This window comes from Aptenodytes forsteri, unplaced genomic scaffold, assembly GCF_000699145.1.
Source record: "Aptenodytes forsteri isolate BGI_AS27 unplaced genomic scaffold, ASM69914v1 Scaffold2, whole genome shotgun sequence".
In the NCBI taxonomy this organism is placed as follows: domain Eukaryota; kingdom Metazoa; phylum Chordata; class Aves; order Sphenisciformes; family Spheniscidae; genus Aptenodytes; species Aptenodytes forsteri.
In genome coordinates, this window is record NW_008795695.1 from 8,148,337 (window position 1) to 8,159,309 (window position 10,973).

Below are 10,973 nucleotides of genomic sequence, written 5' to 3' on the forward strand. Positions count from 1 at the left end.
CCCCCTTAATTTGTGACTTGGTGGGAGACCTAAATAGGTGTATATACTTGGGATGGGGGGGAAGAATGGTTAAAACCAAAACCAACTAAATTGATCTACTACTCTAACACTGTCAGTCACAGTGTCCTTCAGCTGGCCTTACAATACTCCACTAACTGCTTCTGTAATAGTCCATGCTAGCATTACATTTCTGACTGGCAAATGCAGCGTAGTTCTCTGTTTCTTCTGCTGAACTGCATGCTGTGAAGTTACTTATTTCTCTCATGTCTTCTTCAGCAGTCCTTTAGAAAAGAATCGAGAAGAATGTATTGTGGAGCAAGCTTCTTTTTCTGATGCTGCAGTAAAATGAAGACCAGAACTGGAGCAATTCCTGAAACCCCAGACAAAAAAAAAAGTGCGTTATGTGTTCACACCAACTGCTTTGAGTGACTGACTTGAACCTTGCACCTCAAATTGGACTTTTGTGGTAGTGATGATTTATAGAGTTGCCTCTGCGGCACCTGTGTTCTCCAAGGCCAGCAGAAGCGTTGATGCAGTACCACTTTGGGGCAGCAGAGCACATCTGGCAAACAGGTTAGTCAGGTCACTGCTGGTACAGGTAACTTGTAAATGTGGTACTCTTCTACTCCAGCCTGTTGAGCTGCTGGGAATGCCAGTCCGGACCTTGACTCAAGTTACTTGTTAGATGCTACAGGTCAACTTCTGCCTCTGAGCTTTCCTGCTTCCTATGACGTGCCCTCTTTGTCTCAGGTGGGATTCCTGCCTGGCTCCTCTGCCCCAGCTCCTGCTTTACAAGGGAAAGTCCTGAAACTGCGGCCCTGGCTGTCTAGGGCTCTGTTGAGCAGCTGGCAAGGATAGCCCCTGCTTTCTCAAGGGCATGTACTACATAAGGATAAGTTGATATGTATCAACTATTCCATGAAGAACATTTGTGCTCCTTTTTTTTGTGTTCTAGAGTGCTGCAATAAATGGAACAAAGCTTTTTCTTCTTTTTTTTTTTTTTTTTTTTTTTCCCCTGAGAGAGAGGCTACCTCGGACAACCTTGTGTTTACTGTGGAGCAGTGGACAGGTAGGAGCTCACTTGCGTGTCCGTAGTAGGTAGCCTGCAGTGTGAGCAGGCCAGACAACACACTTGAGGGGTTGAATATTGTACAGGCCTACTCAAGGCATAAGACTTTTATTCTTTTTTTTTTCTGGGAGGGAGATTGTTAGGTGTTGAGCTTGGCAGTCTGGGTACATTTCTTCCATGCAAGTGAGTTGTTCAGTAGGTAAAATGCTACCAGTATGAGTTAACATACCCCTGCTTGAAGAAGGTGGAGAAGAAAAATGTTGCTTCTAAGAAAGAATCTCAAAACTACTTTGAAGTCTATGAGCAAAGTTAAGTATGTACTTAGTTTGCTAACTAACAAATGATAGCAGTGGACACTCCTGTGTGATATGTGGGCATCTGCATCCTCAAATTAACCCTTAAAGTGTTGGCCATTGGGACTGATTCTTAAACTGTAAGAGAAAAGGGAGGTCAACTGAGAAACTTCCCATCTGCTGCAAAGAGAAATAGAGTGAGCAGAAAACAAATAGTTGCTTTAGGGCTGGAGCAGGTTGATTCTGGCATATTTAAAGACCCGTCTTACTAGAAAAGCACTGTGGAGAAAGTTTTCCTTTAAAACAACCATACAAATTTCTCCTAAAAATCCCACCCTAAATCTGCTTCGCATTATCTAATACCTCTTCAGGGAATTTCTTGAGACTTTTTTTCCTCCTTAAAGGACAGGCTGCCTGTTGGAGAGACATATGCATTGTTTCACCAAAGCTGTAGCCCTCTAGCTTCAGACAAGAGGGAAGCGCATTGTTTTGTGTCTTTGATATGATCCATGCAGAAAACAGCCTTAGGGAAAAAAATTCACAGTCCTTGGCAGCAGCGCTGTCTTTCTGTCTTTTTTTCTGTCAGTGCCACAATGTATGCTGTTCTAATAACTTGAGATTAAACTCACATGGGCCGTCTCAAAAGTCCTTCTTAAGACTTAAAGTCATAACTTGCTGAAAGTTCAGAGGGACGAGTCTCATTTTCGTAATGAAAAAAGTTCCAGGGTTATTTTAGAATTAGGTCTAATAAGAAACTGGTACAAGAAGCTACTTTAGTACAGTAATTTAGTGACAGTGCAGCAAATTTGTAGCAGCTACTGAAAACTTCCCACCTTCCTGCTCAAGCAAGCTGAACCCTGCAAAATTCAGATGTTGATTACAAAGGTGATGGTTCAGGTCTCTGTAGACTGTTTATTTCAAATGCATGGTCTGGTGGTACCTCCCAGTGCAAAATGCTCAAGAAACTTCACATATTGTTTATTTTGGTTAGAATGAGCCCATTGTAGTTTGGCAGGCATCCTAACTGAGAAATGTCACAATTTATTCAAGGGCAGCTGCATCTTCTACTTACACGCTTTTCAGAGGGATTGAACATGCTTGTAATAGTCATACTGTGAGCTGGGTATCTCTTGTAGCAAATAGACATAGTTTTAACAAATATTTTTGTGATTTATGCATATTACTGTATAGTATAGCTTTGGCAAGGTCATTGATTAACCTACAGGGAAGATGGTGGGAAGTGAACTAAAGTTCAAGCCTTTAACATTTTTCAGTAACAGAGCAGGACAATAGAAGAGGGAAAATATCGGTTATTACTATTTCTTTAGCTTGCCCGTTATTCTAATTTTCTGTATAGTAGTTTTTCTTCTTTCCACTGTGTCTGAGTAAAATCTCTTCCTCCCTTTTCCTTAGAATATTTATAGTTTTGGTATAAACATTATAATGTAGTTGCATTTGAAAATTTAGCTGAATCTAGTAAAAGACGCAACACTATTAAAGTGTTATTCTTAGTTTTAAGCACTTTTGAGTAGTACATTATACTTGTATCTGATGGCATCATATGATCTGAAGTGTTTATAATTTTGTGTTGGATTAAACTAATAGACCATTTAACTTCCGCTGCATTTGCGGGTGGGGATAAATGTGAATTCTTCTATGGAAAAATTTAAAATACATCTGTGGTCTGAGGCTTATGAGCATGATAAATTTAGCACACTACTGTAATCAGTCCATTTTGTGCCATGTCTCCATAGTCTCTCGTTATTGGCTATAACTCCAGCAGAATGAATATCTGTATTCTCATGTGGGTTTGTGGTGGTGGTGGGGAACCCTTATTATCTTTTTTGATTCTGAACTACTCTTGAAAAACAGCCAGCTCGTACGAATAACATGATTGTGAATTTCTCCTTAAGGCTGAAGTTGTGGTTTGCTGTAAGCTATTTTTAAAATATATCTGCCTTAATGAGAAGTGCACATTCTTACATCAGCACCGTTGCTGCCTTCAGTAACGCACAAAGTAAGGCAGAGGGGGAAGTGTGTGCATTTTCAACCTTAACTATAGTTTTTATTATGGCCTACCTGAGAATTCGTAATGTTTTTATTTACTCTCTTTTAAACAAAACGAGTATGCTACAGGGATGCTAAACAGGAAACCACCCAAATACTAGAATATGTTATCTGGGTGTTTGTATTAATCACAGATGAATTAATAGGGAAATGTGAGCTTCAGCATAGTGCCAAAGCACTTCTGCAAATGAAGTGGAAGGGGGAATGCCTGAAGCTGATGCTTATAAGACTTCTAAGGCTGGTAGACCTTATGGTCAGAAAAACTATTTTTTTTGTGCCTGAATTACCTTTACCAGTGGGTGGGAAAGAGGAATGGAGTCAGACTCTGTTCCTTATTCTTCTGTAATAATCTTGAATACTAAAGATTTGTGTTCTGATCTTTAGACTAAACCAGTTCTTTGCTTTGGTCTTCTCTTCCCTTGCTGTGCTCTCTAAACCCATTAAATGGTTTTGAGTGGGTATAGGTAAATGATACCTCCCAGGGCATAAATAGGAGATAGGAGCATCGTATCTCCATGGCAGAGGTAGGAGCCAGTGTGTAGCTCTTCAGTGCCCCTTCCTTTCCCACCTGTCCGGTTGTCTGCCAGCAAGTCTTTTTATTATCCCCTTCCCTCCACTTTGAGCGCTTCAATCCTGCTTGCCTAAATGAGTACATGTTTCCTGACATGCTTTGGAAGAATTGGGTGTGATTGGGGGTTCAGGAATAGAGCGGCAGGGTATGCTTTGCCTCAAAACCTTCTACCTCTGATGTTAGTCATCCTCTTCATGCTTGGATGCAGATGGAAGGTGCTGGGAACAGCGCTTACTGGCATCCTACCAACTGTGACTGCTACCCAAATCCATGCGGTTCTCCCTCCTGTGCCTAGGGTGCTCCCAAAAAATCCTGAAACCACACGGGTGTAGGTATCAAAAGGCACATGGCAGACAGAAATACCCTAAAGCCGGATGTCAGGTGTAGTTTTGCTTTTGTCATTTGCTTGAGTGGGACTTTTTCTTCACTTAGATTACATGGGATATATATGAAGAGCTTTCATAGTAAAATGTAACCCTGTGATCATCTGTACCCCAGACAGGTGCAAACTCGCTTAAAACCTGCGGAATAACCTTGGTTCTTCAGCTGATCTTAAATTTATGTTGTTTTTTGACAGCGTTGTGACTTCACTTCGATTTTTAGCTCTAGCAGCCAGCTGGTGTCTCAAGTGCATGCATGTGATGCCAGGATCTATCAAGATTTGTGGGGTGTGGTGCTAGAGCAATACAGGACATGACTAGCCAGGTTAACGCTCCTTAGCGGTTGTGTTTTGGGTTTGTTGTTTTTTTTTTTTTTTTTCCTCCCCCGTAAGATTGCTTGAAAGAGGAAGGCCTGTTTAGTGGCTTGAGAAGTAGACTTGTGAGACTCTAAAGAAAATAAAAATGTATTTCTGTTCCTTGCTTTGTTCTGGGGAATTTGGGTCATTTAATACTCCAGAATTGCTGCGTCCCTTAAGGTACTTGTAAACATGAAAGTTGACTTGTAAAAGGCATTACTACTTAGTTTCACAAATACTTAATTATGTGTATTATGGATTGCATAAATGCAGTAGGAAATATAAGGGGGAAAAAAATCTGTGGTGTTCAGTCATTGTTTTACTAGACTTCAAATTTTTTCTCATTACTTCATGAAATTCTTCTCTAATTCAATCTTTGTCTTTTGTCTTTGCTGCCTTGCAGGGTTGGTACAGTAGGCCTCACTAAACTTAGCTGCAACTAAGAATTTCTCCTACATCAACTGAGTTAAGGCTGATGCTCTTGTGGAATGTGGATTAAAAGTGCGTGCTAAGTTCCAAATTTCCATTTGAGAAGCGGAGAAAGTAAATGTACCACAACCACCAGCATCAGGACAGCAAACCAAGGGACAAAGAATTTGATCCACAGTGTTGATATATGTTAACTGGTTCACGTGTTGCTTAAAAGACGTTTGCTGGGGGGCGAGAAGTGGACGTCAGCTGTGCGAAGTCATTTTGTTTACAAAAATGAGGGCTTCTTTGGAAACAGCAGACATTGCCATTGTGGCACTGTACTTCGTGCTTGTAATGTGCATAGGTTTTTTTGCCATGTGGAAATACAATCGGAGCACCGTAAGTGGCTACTTTTTGGCAGGGCGTTCTATGACCTGGGTAGCTATTGGTGCATCTTTATTTGTGAGCAATATTGGAAGTGAACATTTCATTGGGCTCGCAGGATCTGGAGCGGCAAGTGGATTTGCAGTAGGTGCATGGGAATTCAACGCCTTAATGCTTTTGCAGCTTTTAGGATGGGTCTTCGTCCCAGTCTACATCCGGTCGGGAGTATACACCATGCCTGAATACTTGTCCAAGCGTTTTGGAGGGCATAGAATTCAAATATATTTTGCAGCATTGTCTCTAATTCTTTATATCTTCACCAAACTCTCAGTTGACTTGTATTCAGGGGCACTTTTTATTCAAGAATCTCTAGGCTGGAACCTCTATTTGTCAGTTATCCTCCTTATTGGAATGACTGCACTGTTGACTGTGACTGGAGGTCTTGTGGCTGTCATCTACACAGACACACTTCAAGCTCTGCTTATGATTATTGGTGCCCTCACACTTATGATCATAAGTATTACGGAGGTTGGTGGGTTTGAAGAAGTTAAAAGAAGGTACATGTTAGCATCGCCAAATATTACGTCTATCTTGTTAACCTACAACATTTCCAATACCAATTCCTGCAATGTCGACCCAAAGCCTGATGCTCTTAAAATGTTGCGCGAGCCAACAGATGAAGACATTCCCTGGCCTGGATTTCTGTTGGGACAGACCCCAGCTTCTGTCTGGTACTGGTGTGCCGATCAAGTCATAGTTCAGAGAGTTTTAGCTGCAAAAAACATTGCTCATGCCAAAGGATCCACTCTGATGGCAGGCTTCTTAAAGTTGCTGCCGATGTTTATTATAGTTGTCCCAGGGATGATTTCACGAATACTGTTTGCGGATGATATCGCCTGCATTAATCCGGAACACTGTTTTCAAGTCTGCGGGAGCAGAGCTGGATGCTCTAACATTGCCTACCCACGTTTGGTGATGAAACTTGTGCCGGTTGGTCTGCGGGGACTGATGATGGCTGTGATGATCGCTGCACTGATGAGTGACTTGGACTCGATATTCAACAGTGCCAGCACCATATTCACGCTTGACGTCTACAAACTCATTCGGAAGAGCGCGACATCTAGAGAACTGATGATTGTAGGACGAGTCTTTGTTGCGTTCATGGTAGTTATAAGCATTGCCTGGGTCCCGATAATTGTAGAAATGCAAGGTGGTCAGATGTACCTTTATATTCAAGAGGTAGCAGACTATTTGACCCCACCGGTGGCTGCTCTGTTTCTTATGGGTATCTTTTGGAAGCGTTGCAATGAGCAGGGGGCTTTCTATGGTGGAATGGCCGGGTTTGTTCTTGGAGCGATACGGTTGATACTGGCGTTTATCTATCGTGCTCCGGAGTGTAACCAGCCGGATACTAGGCCAAGCTTTATCAAAAACATCCATTACATGTATGTTGCAACAGCTCTGTTCTGGATCACTGGGATTGTGACCTTTGTAGTGAGCCTCCTCACGCCTCCGCCCACGAAGGAGCAGGTTCGGACGACCACTTTCTGGGCCGTGAAAAACAGGAACGTAAAAGAGAATGCCGCAAAGGGGGAGCTGTACAAAGTGCAAGAAAAGAGCATCCTCAAGTGCAATGAAAACGCTAACCATATCATTCCAAACGGCAAATCGGAAGAAAATATTAAAAATATTAAGCCGGAGGATATCAATCTTCTGGTTACTTGCAGAGATGACAGCAACCCAGTGATTTCTGTGAGTCACTCTGAAGTTGAGACACCAGTTGATTGTTATTCGAACGGACAAGCGGCTTTGATGGGGGAGAAAAAGCACGAGGAAGAGACTGATGATAGAGAGAGACATTTGAAATTCATAGATTGGTTCTGTGGCTTTAAAAGTAAAAACATGAACAAGAGAGCTGTTCGGGAGATCGAGGAAGAGACTGTTTGTTTACAAATGCTGGAAGAGACTCCAAAAGTTAAACTATTACTAAATACTGGACTGGTCTGTGTCTGTTCGCTTGGAATATTCATGTTTGTCTATTTCTCTTTGTGAGTGAATAGTGAACTTTTAAGGGTATGGCTAAACATACAGAAGTTGATACAGGTCTCTGGAGATTTTGTTTGTTTTTTTTGTTTGTTTATTTTGGTTTTTTTCTTTTCAAATAACATAACTGCAACCCAGGCATTGTTTACGCTATAATTGTAAGATCAACTCAACTTTAGCCTATTTAGAGATCATTTGAGACATGTTGTCCTATCTCTGCTGAAGGCAGAACGTGTCGTGTCATGTCTTTTTCTTTTTTCCCCTTTAGTCTTTGTTTTTTTTTCCATTTGCAGTACTAACCTTTTGTTTTTCCATGTATACATGTATAAATATACCAAAGGCAGGCAGGTGGCTGTGTTTGAAGTCAGGCAGTTACAGAGCTCAGTCAGCATTAGGGTGCAGATAACAAGTAATCATTTACCGATGTGTAAAATCTAAATGATTAAAGCTGTGTCGAAAGATTTTTTTTTTTTTTTTTTTAAATGTAAGGCTGCGATGTGTAGTTGTTCTTTGTAACACAGCTATATTACCTTGGCCAACTTAGCACTTTTTAATTTTGCTCACCGCTTCTAGTTTTTTTTCAGTTTCTCATTTCTTTTATGGCAACAACAGGATGATATTTTGTCTCATCTTGTAGCACTTAAAACATGATAGCTGTTAGTAGCTCTCTATCTTTTTTTTTCTCTGTAAGAAAATTTTTGTCCTTTGATTTTATCCACTGTAAATTCCATTACTGAGAAGTTGCTGTATTTAAAGAAAAAAAAAAAAAAAAAAAAAAAAAAGTTTTTTTTAAAAAAAAAAAAAAAAAAAAAGAACCAACAGCCTGGAGATGACAAACTGGCAATGGAGGAGAGGGGAAAGTAAAAAAAGCATACTCTTTATTTGGGTTTTGTAGTATGTTGAAATAGAGGAGTATATATTCAGCCTCTTCAGTCCCCAAATCTTTAGGACATAATTAGTTAGCCTCCTCTTAGAGAAAAATCTGTACGTAGGTTCTACCATGTGGGAAAAAGAGAAGTGTGAGACTTTGCATGTTTTCAGTTTGGTAAGCACACTGAAAAATAACTGTTTTCCTCTGCTGTGTATGTCTAGAAGGAAATACTCTGCAGCCCTACCTCTGCTGCATACTGAGTCTGTAAGGGGAGGAAAAACAAGTGGGAAGACAAGAGGAAGGGGAAGTGGGGGAAAGAGGTGGAAGTGGTCCTTATTTCCAGAATCCTTTTGCCTCATGTCTTCTCCCACTTCCCCTTTCACCCTGTCAAACCTTCTATTTTTAAGGAGTGACTCCTGAGGGATTCTGTGCCAGGAGAAAAGGAATGCGTGCAGTCGTAATCTGTGTCGGCAATTGAGGTCTGCCCTTATGATTTTTCAAAAAAAAGTGACACTTTTCCCAGGCGATCACAGACGACCAGTAGGTCTCGAGATGCTGAGGTTCTTTTCTCCCGAAGGATGGATGCCCGAGGCAGGGATGAGCAGTTTCCAGGTGTGGAGGACGTGTGCAGCAAGTCGGTGGAGCTCAGCAGACCGTAAGGTTGCAGAGCTCGGTCCACTTCCCCCTTGGTAAAGCAGGAGAACGTGCTGCCATCCTGGGTGCTCTCGCCCCTACGCTAAACCAAGTCAGGGCCTGTTTTCGGGCGCAGAGGCCAGCCAACGGTGTGTGGCTGCACTCGTAGTATTAAACTCCCTTACCCTCCAGGACAGTGGTCATATCCAGGCTTCCCATAAAAATAATTCCTCCAGTTGTCTTTGCTCCCGAGCTCATCTGGGGAATTGTTTGGGAGAGCACGAACTGGCTGGGCCAAAAATGGTCTGAGGGACCGTGCTGACAATTCAATAGCATTGATTCAAGGGTCCAGAAATGTTTCCTTGGCACAGTATAATTTAATAATATAAATAAGAACCAATACCTATGGGTGAAATAGTTCTGTAGAGATGAAATTTGGGTTAATCCTGCCGTTGGCTGCTGGAGAAGGTTTGCTTTCCAGTACAGTGGTGCTGTAAGCTGCAGGCCGTCCGAATAGCTTTTAGTACTATGATGTACAATACACATTTTCAGATAAAATTATTAACTCCCATTTTTGTTGTTTTTTGTTTTGGTTTTGTTTTTAAATCAATTGAATCCTGTTAATTCCAAGACTTTAAACAGAGGCCAAGATGTCCCACCTTTCTCCACTTTGTTTAGTTGTTGCTGCTGGAAAGTAGACTACTCTGACTGGAAATACAGTAATAGGTGTAGGAGTGGTGTTGCAATGTATGTAGAAGAGGAGAGTTACCGTACCTGAGTCTTGATGTTAATACCAGTGTGACAAGACACATTTTCTTATGGTTTGTGTGGCTGGCTTCGTTCAGAAAAATATTTTAAATCCTTTTTAATGGTAAAACTGTCGTATGTGAAATATGTTAATGGCATCTCAAAGTTAATTCATTAGTGGGCTGAGTTGGGAAGGACGCTACTATAAGAAAGATGTAAAACGTAGTTAATTGTTTCTATGCAGGATAAAGTAATCTAGGGCAAAATTTGATCTTAGTGGGATGAAAAATAATAACTTGTGGAGGATAATGATAAGTCTCAGTCCAACAATATCTTCTTGAAAAGGCTGGGATCTGGCTAATATGCCTAATTTGGCACAGGGAATGAGACTCGTGTACCAGGCACTGTCCCTTAGTAACTTGGCGTGTCTTTCTATCAGTGACTGGTACTTGGATTTTCCAGGCTGGTCCTCTTTGCTCTCAATATTAACAAACGCATTGCCACCTGACCTGTGAAGCCAGGTTAGCTCAGGGACCCTTTTGCTTGGCTGCCATTGCTTCATCCGTGCTTGCTTTTTTCCCAGGGTGCCTTACGTGGTTATGAAGCTGAAGGCATGGCTTTTATTGCCACCTGAAGAATGGTTTGCTTATAACGGCTTTTCCCAGCTCGTTTTTCCTCCTCTCTTCCCCCCCCAAGTCATTTGCTATTTAAAGAGAACGCTGTTTAAAGAGTTAATACGCAGGATGCCTGTATCCTGTGCAGTATACCTGCAGTCAGATCCGCTAATTATCCTTTGGCTGTGGTAGGGAGTCTGAATCCTTCGCAAATGTACGGAGCAGCCTTTGACTGTTGAATCTGAGATACGCCATCTCCCAGTTAATGCATTCTCACTTTTGCTAAACTAACCAGTTGCCGCATTAATCACAGTGGTAATTGGCAGTCAGTCAGGTTCTTAATAAAGTAATACTTTGCATCCCCCCCCCATCTTTAGACCTGTTATTGTGAAGAAGCTTTTAAGCAAATTATTTCTCCAGTGCTTTTTCTCTTAAGTCATTTAAAAATGTGTTTCTGTGCTACTCTCTGCCTAATGCCAGCCTCTTCAGTCGTCTTCTGTTTTCATGTCTTGAAGGTCATAGAACTTGCTAATG

General features: G+C 41.4%; 1 protein-coding gene across 2 annotated transcripts; it reads left to right on the forward strand.

The window, feature by feature from the left end:
* Window positions 1-285: 285 nt before the first annotated feature.
* SLC5A3 (solute carrier family 5 member 3) lies at window positions 286-8,320 on the forward strand. 2 transcript variants are annotated; one of them, XR_657760.2, is made up of 2 exons: window positions 286-573; window positions 956-990. XR_657760.2 is itself a non-coding variant. In XM_009282961.2 (2 exons), exon 2 carries the CDS (start codon window positions 5,442-5,444, stop codon window positions 7,581-7,583), a length of 2,142 nt encoding a protein of 713 aa, XP_009281236.1. In that variant the 5' UTR covers window positions 286-573; window positions 5,140-5,441; the 3' UTR covers window positions 7,584-8,320. The 2 variants fall into 2 exon arrangements, 1 of the variants encoding a protein (XP_009281236.1); XM_009282961.2 differs by lacking the exon at window positions 956-990 and adding an exon at window positions 5,140-8,320.
* The last annotated feature ends 2,653 nt before the right edge of the window (window positions 8,321-10,973 follow it).